The 21,236-nt window shown below is 35.0% G+C and overlaps 1 protein-coding gene across 2 annotated transcripts in view; it reads right to left on the minus strand.

The window, feature by feature from the left end:
• Nucleotides 1-203: 203 nt before the first annotated feature.
• Nucleotides 204-21,236, minus strand: part of Ube2e3 (ubiquitin conjugating enzyme E2 E3) — a 57,290-nt gene continuing 36,257 nt past the window's right edge. For both annotated transcript variants that reach the window (XM_048345146.1, XM_048345148.1), the window contains exons 4-6: nt 5,510-5,642; nt 2,136-2,283; nt 204-836 (exon numbers count right to left, since the gene is read on the minus strand). In XM_048345146.1, the coding sequence (XP_048201103.1) occupies nt 739-836; nt 2,136-2,283; nt 5,510-5,642 (379 nt within the window). In that variant the 3' untranslated portion in view covers nt 204-738. The remainder of the gene's footprint in view (nt 837-2,135; nt 2,284-5,509; nt 5,643-21,236) is intronic.

A 21,236-nucleotide genomic window follows, 5' to 3' on the forward strand; every position in this document is an offset into this window, starting at 1 on the left:
ATTTAAGCCCATTGGATTCTCCCACTGAGATTTAAAGGAAAAAACTACACATTTAACAAGATTTTTCAATGTTTTCAATTTAATAATTCTTTCATTTGTACTAGTCCTTAGTAGTCAGTCTTCATATCCACAATTTTATTTCATCAACAATCATCTCAGATACACCGTCTGACAAGACTGCTTGAAACATTACGACAGGAAACTATGCCTTCAGGAGCATGTTTATTGTGTTTGAGATGATACACCAGTGCTCTCTGAGCTACAAAGGGTAAAAGGAAATCCTCTCATTACAAACTGACAAAGGTAGAAGGTAAAACATTTTCACAACAGCATGAACCACATACTCGAGAAATAGATCTGGGCTTAATACAAATGACATAATTCCTAGTCATCTACATCTACTTTTATAACTTCATACAGATAATGAATTAGGCTAAAATGCACTATAATATTTGGTAGACTTCAGGACCAGTATCCTTAGTACATCACAAAATACATTTTGATATCCCAAAGAAGCAAGACTTGCAAGTAGGCGTTTTAAACATAACTAATCTACAGCTACAAAGTTCTACTCTTGATAGCATTTACCTTTTCAGGGAGTCTCCCAGTCTCCAAAGTAAAAGCAGAGTAGAATCAGTATAACATATACACAGAAGTCCGTATTGTAAAGGCTATAAAGATTTGCAGCACAGTGAGAAGATGCCTTCTGCTCCTTCACACTGTATACAAATTAGTGAATTATGTTGCATATCTCTTGGTCCACTGTCTGGCTATCCTGTCATGTTCTGCTCTGTTGGTCAAATACTGAGTGGCTATGCTTCCAACCAGAGGATCCGCTGGAAAAGTGAAAACAACATTAAGATATTTGTGGTGCCTTGAATGTACAGTTAGTTCTAACAGGTTGTTAAATTAAAACACTTGTAGTTCAACAGCATTTACAACCATTTCTATATTTTAATATTCAAACTAGGAAAAGCTCCTTCACTAAATAATACTGAGTTAGTCTGATCAGGTAAATTCAATATTAAATTGTGCCTTTAACACAAAAATTATTCTGAAATCTACTCATTTTATTTAGACAAAAAGTTTAAGCTTTAAAATAGAAATTATTGAGATTTAAAACTTTTACTTTGAGTTTATTTTTAAGAAAATGCACAAGCACCACAGAATCTGAAAATCTCTAAATGATAGAGTTAAAACAACAACAAAAACAAAAGTAACCCACAGCCCTCTTCTTTCTTAACTCAGCTACTCACATTTTCTATCCATGCCAAACAATTGTTACTCCTTCACTGCACTTTCCAGAAATTCATACCCATTTACAAGCATTTAAAATACCCAGTGAGAATATTTTACAGTTCCTTGCTTCCTACCTAGTTTATTGCAGCCTTTTCCTGTCAGTTCATATGGAACTACCTCATTCTTTTTCATAGCTGTATCCTTTAGTAATGGATACTCAGGTGATTTCCAATACTTTAAATTATATGTTTATTTATGTATTTATTCCAAACACATAACTTCCAATTCTAAGTAACAATGATACCTTTACTTTACAATCCATCATTTGATATCTACTGCTATGAGGTCTAATGTAACTTGCAAAAAAGAAGTACTTCAATACTAAGGAACTGCCTTAAAGCACATGGCAACATGAAAGGAGAGAGGAGGTGCTACACAACTTGAAAGCTTGATGGGGAGAATGATGGGAGAGGTGACAATGATCAAAATGCATGAACTCATAAACTGGTATGTTGAACTGAAACCCCTTTGTGCAACTACTTCCACACACACACACACACACACATAATGGGGAAATGATTATGAAGTGATATACATTGACAAATGAAGTTATTGAGAAACTTTTGGCCTTGTTTAATTGAAATGGTAAAATGGTATTGCCAAATAACTGATAAAATGTTTTCTGAGTTCGTCGTCATTGTCCCACCCCAGCCACTATAGCAACCCAAGCTGGCTTGAAATTTGCTATATAACCCAGCCTGGCCTTAAACTTCTGATTCTGTAAGGGCTATAAATTGATCTTTCTACCAATAACATAATAACATTTCTCAGCTAATATTTAAATTAATGATTTTGTAGCCAATATTATGTATGTATGTTCATATAGATGTGCTTACCAGGGTTGCAATCTGTCAAAAGAGAACAAATAGACAGCAAAACCTTTGAAATAGTCAATGCAGGACTCCAGTTGTCTTTAAGGATGTCCAGGCAGATGACTCCCTGACTGTTGATGTTGCAGTGGTAGATTCTGGTGCGGAAAGTAACCTAAGTACAGTCACAGTAAAAAAAAAAAAAAAAAAAAAAAAAAGAAAGAAAATTAGTGCTTTATTAGCAACTACAACTCTCAGGAACCTATCATGATGGCTGACAATCAACAGTAAATAATTTATCTAGAGTTTTAACTTTGGGTAAGCTTAATAAGTTAAAGGGCTTTATGTGATTTAATTGAAAAAAACATTTTCAGTTAGCATAGGAATAACTACATTGGTTTTGAAACACAGTGACTCATGATCAATTAAGTCCACACAAATAATATAGTAATTCTATGCATACAGATGTGCATGGGCACACACAGATATGCACACACAGACCTTTTATATCTGTCTCTACACATTTACAGACAGAAAGTGAGGGAAACACAAATGATTTGATGCCAAAGGTTAAGAGGAAAGGATAAATTTTCCTTAGCAGAAGTTATATTAGTTTCTCAGTACAAAGAATCAGTATCAACTCAGTTTCTTGCTATATCAGAAAACAGAGGAGGATGGAGGAAGGTTGGGAAAATCATCTGCACTACTTGCTTTTCAACTTCTCAGTTGTTTATTTCCACAGATAGTATAATTCCTTGCTAAATTGAGACAGTAAAACGAAACATGCAAGGTTTTTCTAGCTATTGGGTAAAATAATCTAGCCTATCTCTACATGTGTGAGAAAAGAAGCAACAAACATGGAAGCTTCTAAACTACCACAAGCAATAAAGGAAAAGAGGGAGAGGGAGGAGAGAGAAAGGGAGAGGAAGGAAAAGGGAAGGGAAGAGGAAGGAAAGGGAAAGAGACAAGGAAAGGCAGAAACAACCTACAACATATTCCCTTACCAATCCCTAGTTAGATAATATGTAACTAAGATGTGAATGAGAGATCTTAGTTATCGTTACTCAAATTAAGATGAGTTAAAAATGTAAGCCAGATTTCAAAGTCTTGTCGTCAAAATCAAAATGTGAAATAAATCTCAGTCATATTGATTACATATTAAAAATGCAGTGTTTTGGATAGATTGGGCTATTAGTTTTTTACCTTTGTAAATGTAGCTGCTGGAAACTTTTGACTTAAACTTTGCATAATATTTCTAATGGCAAATTCTGTTCCAAAATACAGGAACACTTTATACGTAACTCAATAGGTATAGAACTAGTTTATAGACACAATATTGTAAGTTATTTCAGCTATTAAACAAATGAACAGAATAACATCCACAAACAAGTAATATTTTAAAAAGTACTCATTGCCTGGAAATGTGGCTTAGCAGTAGAGTGCTTGCCTAGCATACACGAAATCCTGGGTTCGATTCCTCAGCACCACATAAACAGAAAAAGCCACAAGTGGCGCTGTGGCTCATGTGGTAGAGTGCTAGCCTTGAGTAAAAGGAAGCCAGGAACAGTGCTCAGCCCCAGAGTCTAAGCCCCGGACTGGCAAAAAAAGTATTCTTAAAAGTTCAACACTTGGTGAACTTCAAATATAATAAGCAGGGTACTGCTGGCTCATGCTTGTAAATCCTAGCTACTAAGGAGGCTGAGATCTGAGGATACATGTCCAAAGTCAATCTGGGCAGGAAAGGGTGAGACTCTTATCTCCAATTCACCACCAAAAGGCAGAAGTGGAATTGTGGCTCAAGTGGCAGAGAGATAAAAATATTCTGTAAAGGTAATTTTTCTTGAAACAAAATAATACCACAAGTCTTATTTATGTTTCATTTACTCAACTATAGATCTTAAAGAATGCTTAATATTACATATTTGTGCAAGGAGAAGCAACATTAACCAAACAGAAAATCCTTTTTTTTTTTCAATTTCAGCAAAACAACCTAAATTTATAAATAACCATTATAGTAATCAGCAAGATTACAGAAAGTCATATATAGAAGCATAATTTGAAATCTTTATGTTAGATAATTTTCATTTTGTGCTAAAAGGTGCTAAGAAAAACATAAGCATCTTTCAAATTAAATTAACATTCCTCACATAAAAAATAATTCTGTATAAAATATAGCTTGCAAACTTTCCCTCCAAATGTTAAATTTCCAATATGAAAAACTAGGTATTGTATAGATGTATTACTATTTAAAAATACTGCCATGAAGTTTGCTAAGAATTTTTTCTGTATCAGAAAAATGAGCAGTTAGTAAATATTGACACATAGGTGTCACTCTAAATGGTATTGTCAACATGAAGGGTTGGCAAGAGACAGACTCAATAGACCTGAGAGCATTAAAAAAAAATTTCCAGATTTAGAATCTAATGGAGAAGTTAAACATTCAAAAACCCGTTAGCCTGAATTGGAAGTAAATACTCCTGGTGGTAAAGAACTTAGTTATCTGTAGTTCAAGGTAAATATCACTAGGTGGAACTATTGTTCACTTATTAGATAATGCTAGCCTGAGTAATGTACATTCTTTAACAAAACTAATGACACCTCCTTTTCCCTCCTACATTATGTCACAACATAAATGATACTATATAGGGACATATGGAACCAGATGAAAAGAAAAACATTTCTCCATAGTTGAGAGCCACGGATTTAACAATAGTTTTTTCTGCCATGCTAGTATGTCTGTAATGAGGGACAGTTAGTATATTTCTAGGGTTATTTACCTGCTAGTTTTAGAATTTCAGAAAAAAAAATCCAGCAGAGAAGCCATTTAAATAATTATATTTAAAACTTCGTAAAATAATTACATTACAAGGCACAACTCACAACTCAGCCCTTCTCTGTTTCAAATAGCTACTGAGAAGGCAAAGTGTATCCTGTCACTCTTAGTTCTCATTAATTCATACCCACAGAAGCCATACCAAGTCAGTTTACTAAATATTTGTTCTTACTTCATTATGGTTTCTCATTTTTACTTATCTATAATGATAAAGACCAAATCTGTATTATTAAATTACTGCTTCTGGAAGCTGTCTAATAGGTTTGCTTTTTCTTCTAATGTATTTAAGGAAGATTCACATGACATTTTGCATTCTAAATCTGAAATTGTACTTTACTGATGAATAAAGTATAGTTTTAGTTACAATGAACAATTAACCCCACTGTTGAATGACAGTTATTGTAAAAGGCAGAAGTCGATTATTTTCAGTATCAAAATCCTTAGTTCAAAGTTCATGAATTCATGAAGAACAATGAAATAAAAATGATCATATTAACACATATTTAAGCTCTAGAGAACCTGATTTTAGTGGAGGATAAATATTAACAAATGCATTTCTAGTTCTTACCTTTGGTGGCTTAAATGGATAATCTGATGAAAATGTGATATCCAGAAAAAACACACCACCTTCATACACAGAGCCTGGTGGACCAAGTATAGTTGATCTCCATTCATAAATGTTATCTCCTTTAGGCCCAGCACTATTTAAAAGAAAAAAAAATCAGTATATATGTCTGCCAGTGCTGAATGGTAACCCTCAGACAACAATAAATTATTAAATCAGCAAGCTAAGACAAGGGAGAAGCGCATTAGAATTCAGCCCCAATGTGTTCATGCATTCATATATAAGTGTGGAAAATCCTCAAACTTAGAAAAACCGTAAGAAAACCTCTAACATTATCCAGAATCTCCTGCATTGACTTCATTTTCCACACACACACACACACACACACACACACACACGAATTAAACACATTTTGGTCCTTTCTACATAAAGTCTCCAGTTCAGCTTTCCATATTTTACACATCGTAAGTTATAATTTTGGTAGTTTTTGTAAACTACTTTCAATCTACAATTTGCCTGACAGAGTTGTAAACTAATGCAGAAATATACTCATGAAAGTATTTTTCTCAAAGGCCTTCTTGGGATCAAGTATGTCATGTGTCTTTTCTCTGTTCCTTCCTTCCCCAGTTCCTCTTACCTCTCCCTTCTGCTCCCTTTTTCCCTCCTCTCTCTAAGACCAGAGATCTTCACTCTGTAAACCAGGCTGGTCTCAAAACTTTTCAACCGTGCTTTGACTTCTGCAGTGGGTAAGATTTCAGGTACATGCTAACATGCCCACCAATGTCCTGTCTTTATTCTACTTTAACACTGGTTCTTTCAGTTAATTATAATATTAACATTTTTACAGAATGTATTCCTTTAAAAATGGGCTCTACTTTGAGCTTGTCTTGAGTTTGTATATGATTATATTCAAGGAATGAATTCCTGGACATCCCAGTAGTAATCCCATCTCAGGGTATGACATGTGGAGGCACATGGTCCACATGTTCTTGTGATACTAAGTTTCATCACCCAGACAAGGTATTGTCCAGTTTTTCTGATGTGCAATTACCATCTTTTTTTTGTCCTGTAAAACCACTAAGTTAGTCTTTGGGAATATACTTTAAGATCATGCAAGTATACTGCTCCTCATCAGCATTTCCCTCTCCAGATTTAACTTCTGTTTGTAACTCTTTGAATTGAGAACTACAATGGAAACATATTCATGATTTTCAAGTCTAGTACTCCCTCCACACCTGAGCCCCTTGGATCCTCTGCCTCCCATTTGTGCTTATGTATACCTAGTATTATTGTTCTAGTAGTGCTAATTCCTTTTTTCCCAAAGTTTTATAATTCACTATTGTATTTAATGATTTAATGTTCAAATAATGTCATATTTGGCTAGTGACTAGTTCTGCCAATAAGCTTATACATCCTGTGACAATTTTTATACATTTCCTTCCTTTCTGGTTTGTATGATGCTCTGGGCAACAGGCCTTGGAATTGGCTTCAGGAAGCCCTGGTTCCTTTAAGGGGACCACTGTCAAAAACCAAAGTCCATTGGAAAAAATTATCCTAAGTGAAGTGAGCCAGACCCAAAGAAACATGGACTCTATGGTCTCCCTCATAGGGAATAATTAGCACAGGTTTAGGCAAGTCACAGCAGAGGATCACAAGAGCCCAATAACTATACCCTTATGAACACATAAGATGATGCTAAGTGAAATGAACTCCATGTTGTGAAAACATTATTATATCACTGTTGTAACTACTTTCAACGTGCTATGTGTAACTGTAGCTTCTATTATTGATGATCCTCTTGTATCCCCTTCCTATGGTTGTACCTACACTATCTCTGTATCTTATCTGAGTATATTGGAAAACGTGTATACTGGTATTAGAACTAGGATATTGAAAGGGAATAACAAAATCGAGATACACAGGGTAAAAGAAGGTAACTACAGAAGCAATACTTGTAAAACTGGTGTAAATGAACTGAACAACTCATGGGGGGGAAGGGTAAGGGGGAGGGGGAATGAGGGATGAGGTAACAAACAGTACAAGAAATGTATCCAAAGCCTAACATATGAAACTGTAATCTCTCTGTACATCAGTTTGATAATAAAAATTTAAAAAACCCCAAAGTTCAAGCATTATTTGCTACAAAGTCACAGTTAGAAATCACTGTAATGTGACTGAAGTTGTAATGGGCTTAATACCACAATTTGACTTATAAATTACATTCTAAATGATTTAATAAAATCTAAACTTACCTACTTGCAAGCAACTTTCCTACCCATACATTCTTTTCAAACATCCCTTTACAGACTTCTATTTTACTCTCATTTTTCTGTCACTAATTATTTTGGCTTTCTGACCATACAGGTTTATAAGGCTACTACATTTTTCCTTTATTCTATGTTTTTAAGTGTCCATCAGCTTAGAAATGCTCTGCAGGTCCTATTTAAAATAAGTGAAAAATGGTATCTGATAAACCAACCTTATTAAGTAACGGAACGGAACATTAGTTAATATAACAAGTAAATAGTATTAATTTTGTAAAATATATTGTAAGTAAAATTCAAGTAAATGATACTATCCATTATATCAAATATATGTTCTAAAGAACTAAAGCATGAGTCACACCAAAAGAGTATTGAAAACTTAGCAATAAAATAAAAGTGTAGTTACAGACTGGGTTGATCTGTCTTAAAGGCACACAGGTGTATGTACATGTACTCACACATATCTTACTCTTGGCTTAGTTAGGAAAAATGTTTCTAAGTAAATAAAATTTTTAGATTTACACAACAACTGGAACTAAGTAAAATAGTAGTTCCTTATGTTCATCATTTAAGAATCAGGTACATTCTGTAAGTGAAATTCACTGTAACACAAAGAAAGTATTAGTTTTATAAAAACAAACTTCAACCTGATTTAATGGCATTCCTTTCCCATGTTTTCACTTGATCAAAGTAATCACTGTAAAATTATAATATCAAGTTTTTATAGTTATAGTTGTTTTCGTGAAATGGTTCTAAACTCAGTCAGGCAACAGTGGCTCATGCTTATAATCCTAGCTACTTGCAAACTGAGATCTAAGGGTCACCCATTTTAGGTAACCAGGGCAGGAAGTTCCATAAGACTCATCTCCAATGAATTACCAGAAAGCTGGAAGTGGAACTCGTGGCTTGAGTAGAAAAGCTCTAAGCCATGAGCAAAAAAATCTCAGGGTCAGCGCTTAGGCCTGAGTTCAAGCCCCAGGACTGGTGTACACCTACATATCCTCTCTTCTCTTCTCTTCTCTCTCTCTCTCTCTCTCTCTCTCTCTCCCCACATACACACACACAAAATGTCAGAATGTTCCTAAACTACATGCTCTATGCACTAGTAATAATAATAATGTTAGCTATGATCTATGTAATAGTTATTATAACCCAAGTACTGTTTCAATCACTGTAGTGTTATACACTTAATTCTCCTTAGAAACATTTGAAGTGGATAATAATGTTATCTTTCCATGTTTAGATGAGGAAACTACAGCACAGAATTAAACCAGAGTTAGAAAATGAGAAAAGAAGATAAATGAAGTATGCTACTTTGTTCAAAAGTAGAGATTCTCTACATATTCCTCAAAGATTTCCCCTGAATTTCCTCTTCTAAATTCCCAATAAATATTTGCTTGTAGGCCACAGGGAATTCTTCTCCACAGAAATCAAATCCTCAACTTATCTACTATTCATTCATCTGAAGCATAGGTTCTACTAAGACTCAAACGTCAAGAGGGTATCACAGGCTCTAGCTGAGACCTATTGTGATTCATAGTACACCCCAAAGAAATTTCTTGAAACTCCTCAAAAACAACCAGCAAAGGGCCAAGAGACAAATAAAAGTGTTCAACATCATTGGACATAAAAGAAATGCAAACCAAAACAACATTGAGATTCCACCTCATCCCAGTAAGAATGTCCATTATCAAGAAAACTAATAACAACAGATGCTGGAGGGGATGTGGCCAAAAGAGAACACTACTACACTGTTAGTGGGAGTGTAATCTTGTTCTAGCACTCTGGGGAGCAGCATGGAGGTTCCTCAAAAGGAACTCTCCTATGACCCAGCAGCCTTACTTTTGGGCATCTACCGAAGAAATTACAAGCAAGACCACACTAAAGCCACCAGCACAACTATGTTCATCACAACACAATCTGCCATCACTAAAATATGGAATCAATCCAGGTGCCCCTCACTAGACGATGGATCAAGAAAATGTGGTACATAAACACAATGGAATTCTATGGCTCTATCAGAAAGAATGGCAATGCCACATTAGTAAATGGAAGGACTTGGGGGAAAAAATAAATCATACTAAGTGAAGTGAGCCAGACCCAAAGAAACACAGACTATGATTTTCCTGCTTGGGAACAATTAGTACACATCTAGGATAAGCCTAACAGAAGATCACAATAACTCAATAGATAGGTACAAATGAAAACATAAGATGATGCTAAGAGAAATGAACTCCAAGTTATGGAAACAAGTGCTTTATCATTGGTGTTGGTATTTTCTATCATATGAAATTATGCCTTTTTCTTTTATCTTTCTTCCCCATGGTTTTACCCCTGATGTCACTGTAACTGATTTTGGTACCCTGGGTATTGTATATATATTTATTGGAACTAGGGAAGGGGAGCACCAAAAGGGAGAGACAAGGGATAAAAGACAAACCAATGCAACACCAATGCTTACAAAACTATATGCAGTAAACTGTACAACTCATGGGGAGTGGGGAGGGAAATGGGGAAGGGGCAAGGTGGAACAAAAATGAGGTACGAAGTTGGATAAGAAATGTACTCACTGCCTTATGTATGAAACTGCAATCCCCCTGAAATCACTTTGGCAATAAATAAATATGTTTTTTTAAAGCTAGGTTGTTGAAGTGGCTTAAGTGGCCCAGTGCTAGCCAAGCAATCAAATTGAGCAAGCCAAAGGTCCCGAGTTCAAACCCCAGTACAAGGGAAGAAAAAAAAACCTCTGAGATGAAGTTTGGGGAACCAAAGGATTTTAGGGGATCACATTACTAAAGGATGATGTTGAGACTAAGCTCTATCATTACACTTGAAGAAACCAACACATGGAGTAAAGAATTCATCTTAGCCATTGAGCTATTGTGATCATCTGCTAAGACTATCCTAGACATACACTAATTATTACCCATGAGTGGAACCATAAGGTCTATGTTTCTTTGGGTCTATAGCTCACTTCACTTAGCACAAATTTTTTCCCCAAGACTTTCCATTTCCTTACAAATGGGTTAATGCCATTCTTTCTGATGGAAGCATAGAATCTCATGATCACAATAGCTCAATAGCTATGTACAAAATATGCTCATGTAAGATGATGCTAAGCGAAATGAACTCCAAGATATGGAAACAAGCAGTTTACTATTGTTGCCGTTACTTTTAGTGTTGTTTCTTTGTTTTGTTTTGTTTTGTTTTGTTTATCTTCTCTATGGTTTAGCCCCTGTGGCCACTGTTTTTGATTTTGGTACCCTGAGAATTGTATATGTTTGTCTGAATAAGGGAAAGGTAAACATCAAAATGGTGAGACAACGGGGAAAAGGCAAACCAATGCAACAGTAATACTTACAAGATAATATATTGTAAACTAACTGTACAACTGGAGAGGATTGAGGAGGGAAGAAAAGGTGGGAGAAAAATGAGGGAAGAGGTAACAAGTTTGATAGGAAATTTACTCCCTAGATTATGTATGTAACTGTAACCCCTCTGTACCCCTTGACAATAATTTAAAAAAAAGAATTCATCTTAAAGTACCTCTGTCAGTTGGTGGGACAGCTGAATTCCCATGCCAAATTCTTAGTTCTTAAATAGGTTTAATTCAACTTAGGCTATTTTTCACAGGAAAAAAATAACTTAATTCTATTACAGCGAGATATTATATGCAACTTTTCTGTTGTCTTAGGGTAGTCAGCAGATTGAGGCTATGCTAATGTGATTACTTTATGGTATTCAAAGACATCTAGACTAAGGGGAGTGGTAGCTACAATCTTGTCGTAGTATTGGCTGCTTTGTATGGAGTAATGAAGAGAGTCACTTTTTATTCTCAGGAAAGCACCCTCTACTGGTCAAGACATGGACAGATTGGGAAGCTGGTACAAGTGAGAACAGGAAAAGAGAAGCTTCAGGACTGATTTCACTAATTCAAAACAAACATCTTATTAGACTAATAATTCATCTACCATTGAGATTTCAGCAGAGCAGAAAATTGATAATAAATGCTGACAACTTCATGCTGATAGTTTCATGAAAGGTACTACCTGTATCTTTTCACTATTTTCTATCATTCCTTTTCTTTCTTTTCTTCTTTCCTCTTCCCCAACTTGCCCCCTTCCCCTCTCAAATGTATACACAGGGACACAATCTGACGGAACTGTAATTCTCCACTTGGATTTTAATCCCTCTTTGGGATTGTATCCACAAGAATTCAAGGATGCTATTTCTTCAAACAAACGTCTCCAGTTGCAGGGTGGGGAGACTCAAGTGGGAGAGAACCTGCCTAGTAAGTCAAGTGCATGTCAAACTCCAGTAATATAACCAGTTCAAGTTATCCAAGGTCACTAATGATCTCATAACTAGACCCAATAATCATTTCTTAGTCCTTACCATTTTACTGAATTTTAAGCACTAGGTCAACTGAAAATGAAAATAAACTAATTCAACAGTTTATACAGACAAGAAAATGTCTCCAACTAGCTAAATCAAGAAGGAAAAAACAAAGTTACAACATTGAAAACCTTAGGACTTATTACAGAAGTCACCACTGTGAAACTGCTGAAAACTGCTGAAAAGACAGACAGGCCAAAGGAATAGAACTGATAGTCCAAAAAAGACATATGTGAATAAACTGAACTAATCTTTCACAGGAAAGCAAAATATAATGACACAAACATAGCTTTCTTAGCAAATGGTTTAAGAACTGGATAGTCACATACAACACAAGTTTACATCCTTCACAAAAGTTAATGAGTCATAAAAACCTGAGTAAAAGTGAAAAACTGTAAAGCTCCTAGAGATGTAATGGTGACATTTAGATATAACATGTAACACAATTCATGAATTCATGAAAAAAATTCATGACATTTACAAATGAACTTCATTAAAATTAAAACCTACTACTCTGAAAAGACAATGTTAATGCCACCAGGACTGGTGGTATATGTTTGTAATTCTAGCACTAAAGAGGCGGAAACAGGAGGATTGTCAAGTTCAAGACCAGCCTGGACTCTAAAGCCAGACTCTATTCTCAAAAAGAAGAAAAAAAATCATAAAAATGAGTAGCCAAACTTCACAGATTAGGAGAAAAGATATATGCAAAAAAATCTGGTAAAGAATTGCTATTCAAAATACACAAATTACTCTTAAAATTCAGCAATGGGAAAAAGACATCCAATTTAAAAATTAGGCAAAAGACCTGCATACCTCACCAAGAAGCTACACAGATGGCAGTACACCACATAATGTTATCAGGGAATTGCAAATTAAAACATCTATACAATGGCTGAAATCCAAAGCACTGACAACATTTAATGTTCATCTGATGTATAGCAACAAAAATTTTCATCTAAAGTGAGTGCCTGTGGCTCACCCATGTAATCCTAACAACTCCAGAAACTGAGAACAGAGGATCACAATTCAAGGTCAGTCCAGGCAGAAAAATCCATTTAATCTCCATCTCAACAGAAAAATGCTGGGAATACTGTGTATACCTATCATCACAGTTAGGATATGGAGACTAAAAAGTAGATACATCATGGAACAGAAGAAGTGTGTCCAGTAGGAAATGAGACACTATGTCAACAAAAAAGAGGAAAGCAGTATGACTCAATAGGACAGTACTTTACTCACAAGAGGCCTGAGTTAAAATGATAGTTACCAAGGCCCCTACTCAAATCAAGCATTTTTGCCAGTGGCATAGTCTAATCATAATCATATAAATAGTGATTTCAATACTGGCACACAGATGTTAATTTAAACCAATTTTCTTCCTAAGTTTGAGTTCATGAATGGAAATTTGATTTTTTTCAATAAATATACAAAAAAGCAATGCTATATTTTATTTATCACATTACCAGATTAAACCTGGTAAATATTTTCTGAAAAAAACATAATGAACAGTGCCTACAGCTTCCATCAGTCTGACCCCAAATTCAGTCTGTTGGCAGGTAATCATCCAACTCTGACATTTTCTATTCCAAGTGAAAAAGAGGGGTAAAAGTAAAATTCTGGTCACAAAAGGTGAAAGAGGCCAAAAGGAAAGATTACTTATAGAGACTTAGGGAGGTAAAATGACTGAAAGACAGAGGACAGAGGAAACAGGACTACAGAAGTGATAGATGCACATATCCTAAGAAGCAATCAATGAAGGCATTTGAAAGACTCTTAAGACTCAAAAGTGTTTTAATTGACTTTTGATATCACCAAGATAAGTGATATGTTTAAAAATCCAATTACAACAGGGCATTTCAACTTGAAAACTGGTTACCTTAATGATTATTTTATAGAGTGGATATTACACTCATTTCATACAAGATGTGGTTGGGTCCCAGCTATCATTTTTCTCTATAATATTTATAGGTAGGTAAAATAAGATTAAAATAGTTAAAATAAAGACCTTTCAGTTCTATGAAATGGTCAATTTCAATTCTATAGTTAGAATTACAAAAAATTATACCCTTTTTACATTGTGACAAATAATGTCAAAATACTTTAGTGATTCCAAAGTATATATATTGTCTGTAAATGTACATGACAGCAAAAGTGACACTGTAATAGCACCTAGTGCAAATACTATTTAATGATAATATATGAAACATTATATAATCTGACTGCATCTTAGTTTGGCTTAATTGCCTCCCAACAATTAGAGATGTTTCTAAAGAGAACCTGCTGACAATACTGGAGGTGCCAGGTGAGTGTTAGACTCTCATGTTCACTACCTAGAACACAAGGGAGATGGAAAACTACTAAAATGGTATTCAATTCAAGTGTTTAAAGGATGAGAAAAAAAAAAAAACCTGAAAGACAACACATTCCCAAACAAACCCATACTGATTTATAATTTTTTCCTGGAACATTTTTAATCATTTCCAGGAAATTGTGATTAAGAATACTGTTCTGTAAGAGTACATGCTTGATGTGTTTTACATAAATCAGTGTAAAATGTTTGTTACCTCTCTACAAAATAAATTATGACAGCAAAATATGATTTGTAAGACCCAGTCCTCTTTTAATATACTGAAGTGCTATTTCAATATATAAACAGAGAAGGGGGGGAAAGCAGTACTTATTTTTCATAGTCGTTTGTTTAAAAGGGTTAGATTGAACATATTCCTTAAAAAAAAGCATGTGATAATGTGACATGTACACGTAAATCCGGTTTACAAATGTCAGAAAGAATTAATGAAGGCTGAACTCAAAAAAATATTTTAGGCATACCAGAACAGGCCTCTCTGGGCTGGAGACAGTAGCTCATGCTGGAACCTTAGCTATTTGAGAAGTGGAGATTATAAGGATGGTGGTTTGAAGCCAATAAAGGCAAAAGTTAACATGATCCCATCTCAACAAACAAGCTGAATATGGTGACTCATACCTGTGATTCCAACTACTACACACATTGAGGCCACTGGTAAAGGGGACTATGGTCCAGGACATCCCTGGCAAAGTCCTGAGAAGCAAACAAAAGGACTGTAGGTGTGGCTAAAGTGGTTGAGCACTAGCCTAGCAAGTTCAAGGCACTGAATTTAAACACTAGTACAAAATAAAGAAGGAAGAGATGGAAGAAAATAAGTAGAAACAGCAAGAAATACAAAAGGAAAAAAGAAAAGGAAGGAAGATAGGAAGGAAAAGGGAGGAAGGAAAGGATAGAAAATATCTAACAGACATTTCTTCTAGTTGCAGTATATCATTTCTTGATCTACTGTTTCTTGATCATTATTACCATAGTCCTTCTTCAAAAGTACTCCTATAAACCTTGTACACTATTATACAGCCTGTTATAACACTCCTCAGTGAAACCTAGATCTACTGTTGTATAATCATGAGAAACATTTTATACAACAGTACAGACATTATTCACTGCAAGTACACTTGCATACTTCAGGTGAACACATTTCTGCAAGTATAATCATAGAAGATGAACTAATTGTTTACACAAGGGCTCATTTATCACCTGCAGTAGCATCCCTGAAGACTGTATTTTCCTCCACTTTTACCCTCTGTGTTCTAGATTTGCCTTTAAGGTTAGGTTTCAGCACATTACACTTTACTATAGACTATGTCCTGGATACGCACATACCTAATATTTAGCTCTGCTTAGAGATTTCATTTTGTTTCACATAACCCAATGAGGGTATTCGTAGCATTACATATTATCCATTATTCATTCTGACTTTATAAGTACTTGTTGGACAGTGTACTTGTCTGTCCAAAGTCAATCAAATCAAAATACTCTTGAACATGAAAACTGGTCCTTCCCCCAACCAAAAGCTGTAAATCTTAACAAAGGCAAAATTGGGAAGGGATCGTCACATTCCAATTATGGTGGAAGGAGAAAGTAATGCATTTCTGAAAGATGTCTACCCACATGGATTAACAACAACTGGATTAAGAAATCCCAGTTCCAAAAACTTTTCCTAAGAGAATAAACAGAAATGTGGGGAGAGAGTTTTGTACTGAGAGGTTCAAAGCAAACCATCAACAGAGAAACTGTAAGTAACTCAAATAACGAAACAGAAATAGTAAACCACTAGTTTTCAACCAACTATGATGTAGCTAACTAAAAATGAAGAGTTTCCAAACTTAATAATATGAAAAATGTTCATGGAAACTAAAGGGGGAAAGCAAATTATAAAATTTATATCATAGTAATTAAAACTATTTCTATGTATCATGTTTTAAAGAGGAAATGTTAACAGTGGTCTTTATTATGATATAACTGATTTTATTTTGTTGCTCTTGTGTACTACCAGATATCACACAATAATTACACATTATTACAATAAACATTTTATGCGATAATTTCATTTGTTCCAGCTGTGCAGGCATAATAAAATAAAGTAAGTTTTAAGCTTTCTTCTTTGCTGCCTCCCCTAATCTCCGAATAATCTTGTAATGTAAGAAAGTAAGCAATAAACTATACCAGAAAATTTTGGAAATCATATAAACCCTAAAATGTGGCTAACATTTGCCACACCTGTGACACAAGGCAAATTAGACAACTGTTTCCTTGTCTGTGTGTGATGGCATGAGGCAGCTCAGTTTCCAACCAACATATGGGATTGGGTAAAGGATAGTTTAAAATGCAAAGATCTTTAGATGCCATTTAGTGCAAGTCCCTAGTTTTACAAACATATAAACTCATCTCAGGAACTTGCTCCAAGCCATGAGTGGTATGTGACAGGACTCTGACCTGCTTCTTGACTCTAAGTTTACTACTGTTTACCAGCCTCTTTAAAAAATTCCTTCAGTGTTTCCTGTGATGTTTCTTTCTCCTGCCTCTTTCAAATTTTCTTTAGTGAACTTATCTGAGAAGGACTTATTGATAGAAGGCCAACTAGAGGAGCACAGCAACTTACAGTCAAATCAGAAGACATGAAACACGTAAAACAGGCACTACAGGCACAAGACAGTGGCTGAATTTTCACAACTTTGAGAGAACAGAAAAAGCCTGAGCCATGTTGAACAAATATTTCTGTTTACTAAGACAAACTAATTTTTGAAAACTTGTAAATTTAGAATATGACTGAAAATTGATGGGTTAGACAAAGTAATGAGATAACTAAAGGCAATGTAATCCCCAGAATGGATCTTGTAACAAGAGACAGAAGAAAAAAAAAAAAAGATGAGATTTAAATAAAGGGTAGTTTGGTCAACAGTAACTTGCCAACATTAATTTCTTAGTTTTGACAAGTGGTACAGATTTCACAACTGATTCCTTATCTACACTTACTTCTTACTGTCTGAAGGAAAGACAACACTATAAATAGCTTTCAGACCAGAGTCTGCAAATACTTAGCACTTCATGACAGTGGAGGTGAGGTCTTTTAATCATATACTGGTACCCTTCCACATCACAGTGTCCCTTGAGAAAGCCTTGGCTGCCATTCAATTCACCAACTGAAGGCATAATCAACATAATTCTATTTGACAAAACTTTACTACAATTTGTAGCATTAATAACCCTCCTGTTGCCTAGCACTTGCAGGAATAATCTGACAACCGATTTAATAATTAGTATAGAGCTATACTGAACATAAATATTGCAGTCAAAGCTTTTATTACTGCTCAATCAATGTCTTCATAAGGTTCAAGTGCTATTGACACTCCATGGGGCTAAAATCTATTCTAGGAAAAAATAAATAAAGCCAGTGAATCTTTGAATCATTAGTCTTCATTTCATGTCTTGAGAGAAAAGAAAATTTGCTGATGCATCAGAAAAAACCTCTAAGAACTACTTACAAAAATTCAAGTCTTCTATTCTTCTACGATACAAAGTAACTTCATTTACTGTATAGTTTCTCTTAATGAGCCTAGCAATATGACAATAAGGGAAATGCCTTTGTAAAAATCCTAGAAACTGTTGTGCTAAATGACTTGAAATTATGATTAATTTTATTATCATAGCTACATTATACTAAGCAGTTTTCCCAATATTTTAGCCTGTAATCCACATAAAATCTATGGTGATTACCCATTTTCATACTTTATATTATTTTACATTAAATAGAAATTACATATTATTCTAACAGAAAAGTTTGTATGTTACATTTAATATCCCTCAAAGCAGTTAATGCTCACCATGTAACAAGTTGCTCAATAAATGCTTGCTGAATAAATGTCAAGTGTAATAAAATGCATCATGACACAAAATTGACTCTTTATAAAAAATTTTCATACCCACTAATGTTTATTATATGCACATCAAAAAGCTAAATATTGTAACTGTGGTGGGGATAAAGGAATAAATGTCACTTGAATAAATTTACAGATATCAAAATGGCTAAATGCAATGCAGCATAGGATCACATTTACAAACTAAAGCCAATTCAATGTTCCATGAAGGATGCATCACTATTGCTTAGCTGGATAAATCAGGAAGCTCTATGAATATGTTCCTTTAAAACAGTCTCAAATCTTCCACTAAAAATATACAAAACAAATCAATAAGCATCTACCAATCCTACAAATTTTTAGGGATGTTAGGAAATGTATAAGTTAAAAAGTATTATGCTGAGAAAACTCAGTCACAACATATCTATATCTATAGCAGCCATTCAAAATGGCCAAACTAAAGTCAGAGGAAAATATGGAACATATATACAAGGTCAGAAAGCTGAATACATGTTTTGACTCACGATCTAAAATTATAGTGATAATGATGACAATGCTAGTACTGATATTCAAGAGGAATATAAAGTGGAATATAAAAGGGGAAGAGAGAATACAGAAAAGAAGAGTGCTGAGAGGGGAAGAATATTGAAATGGTACACACATATGTATGAAGAGAGCAAAATAAAAACTAACCAATGAATTTCTCCAAATTTACATTTCACAGAACTTAATTCCTCCGTATCAGTGTCTCTAACACTACTACGTTACTGAGATGTAGCATTTTTAATTTTGTAACTAACACTTGCAAAGATAATCATGACCAATTCAAGTGTTTGCTTATGTTCCTTTAAGCCAATCTGAGCTTCCACTCCTCACCACAGCTGGCATGCATTGATCTGCCTTTTTGCCCCTTTTTCCCCCTTTGGCTTTCTTTTTTTTTTAATATCAGTCATGGGACTTGAATTCAGGGCCTGGGTGCTGTCCCTGAGCATTTCTGTTCAAATCTAGCACTCTACCAATTTTGAGTCGCAGTTGCATTTCCTCTTCGTAGGTAACGAGAGATAGGAATCTCATGGACTTTTCCTGCCTGGTCTGGCTTCGATCTCAGCTTCCTAAGCAGCTAGGATTATGGGACAGACACCAGCGCTCAGCTAGTTTTACCTTTTCTAGCACTATAAGGTATGTATTGTCAAAAGAAGCATAAGTATGTAGATGTGTCTATGTACATTTACCAACAGAAGTATAAGTGTATACATGCAACTGCATCTATAATTACCCTATGGCCCATGTATACATGATGTGAGTCAACAACCAAGGTTCCATATTTTGTATAGGGACACTCAGTTAATTCAAAACCATTTGTTTAAGGTACTGAAATACCTTAGCACTTCTATGAAGGAAAAATCTATCGGCAATGTGTATGTGTATCTATTTTCTAGGATCCCTGTTCTTTTCCCAAATCTTCATGCCTAGCATTTATGACGACTAATTTGCTTCATGTAATCTGTCATTGAATTGGATAGTAGGAGTCCTCCAACTTCATTCTTCTTATTCCAAAATTATAATGGTGAATATGTAAATGCTATGATACAGTTCCTTCACCCTGTCCATTTCAATGAGAAACAGTATTTCAAAGATACCACTCCAGAAAAATCAGGACTAGATTAACTGTTTGAAAAATGTACAATCACACGGAAAGATCACTTTAATACACACCTACAGAGTTCAATATCACATAAATCCTGAACTCTTATGTAACATTTCTCTTATCCCACAGCAAAACCCTGAGAACATATAAACACCATGCAATATTGCTAAAAAAAAGGATAATATATTACAATACACTACATATGAAATTACATTAGCATATAGCATGAGTAATATAACTAATAAGTAATGATATTGGCGCTAAGTACCATTTAAAAATTACTTTATGCCAGAAGCTAGTGGCTTACACCTGTAACCTTAGCTACGTCAAGAGATTGAAATCTGAGATTGTAATTTGAAGTAATCTGGGGCAGGAAAGTCTGTGACACACTTATCTGTAACTACGCAAATAAAAAAAAAGTTGGATGAAGTATAGCTGTGGCTCAAGAGACAGAGTAAAGGAATATGGGAATGTGACTCAGTGGTAGAATGCTTGTCTAGCATGCATGAAGCCCTAGATTTGATTCCTCAGTACCACATAAACAGAAAAAGCTGGAAGTGGCACAGTGGATCAATGGGTAGAGTGCTAGCCCCAAAAGTTCAGAGTGAGGGCTGGGGATATGGCCTAGTGGCAAGAGTGCTTGCCTCGTATACATGAGGCCCTGGGTTCAATTCCCCAGCACCATATATACAGAAAATGGCCAGAAGTGGCGCTGTGGCTCAAGTGGCAGAGTGCTAGCCTTGAGCAAAAAGAAGCCAGGGACAGTGTTCAGGCCCTGAGTCCAAGGCCCAGGACTGGCCAAAAAGAGAGGCGGCGGGGTTGAGTGATAGCATTGAGAAAAATAGCTCAGAGACAATGTCCAGGCCCCAAGTTAAGCTCCAAGAGCCCTAAACACCCCATTATATAATTTGTAACATTATGTTCAGAATGCATAAAAACTTCTAAGATTTTTTTAATGGGAAACTTTCACTTTTTTTTAAGTCTATCAGATTGCCAGTAAAACAATTCTTTACTGCTAATACATCAATCACTACAGAAGATAATTATTAGCTAATAACATGATGCAAATAAAAAATTCCCTGTATTTCCCTTATTTCTGAGACAAGGTTCAATAGCACTCATATGAAGAAAATGACATGTGATATTTACAAACTATGACTAAAGGCATTTCAAAAAATATTCTAACAAGAGTATCTTT

Source organism: Perognathus longimembris, chromosome 4, assembly GCF_023159225.1.
Source record: "Perognathus longimembris pacificus isolate PPM17 chromosome 4, ASM2315922v1, whole genome shotgun sequence".
In the NCBI taxonomy this organism is placed as follows: Eukaryota; Metazoa; Chordata; class Mammalia; order Rodentia; family Heteromyidae; genus Perognathus; species Perognathus longimembris.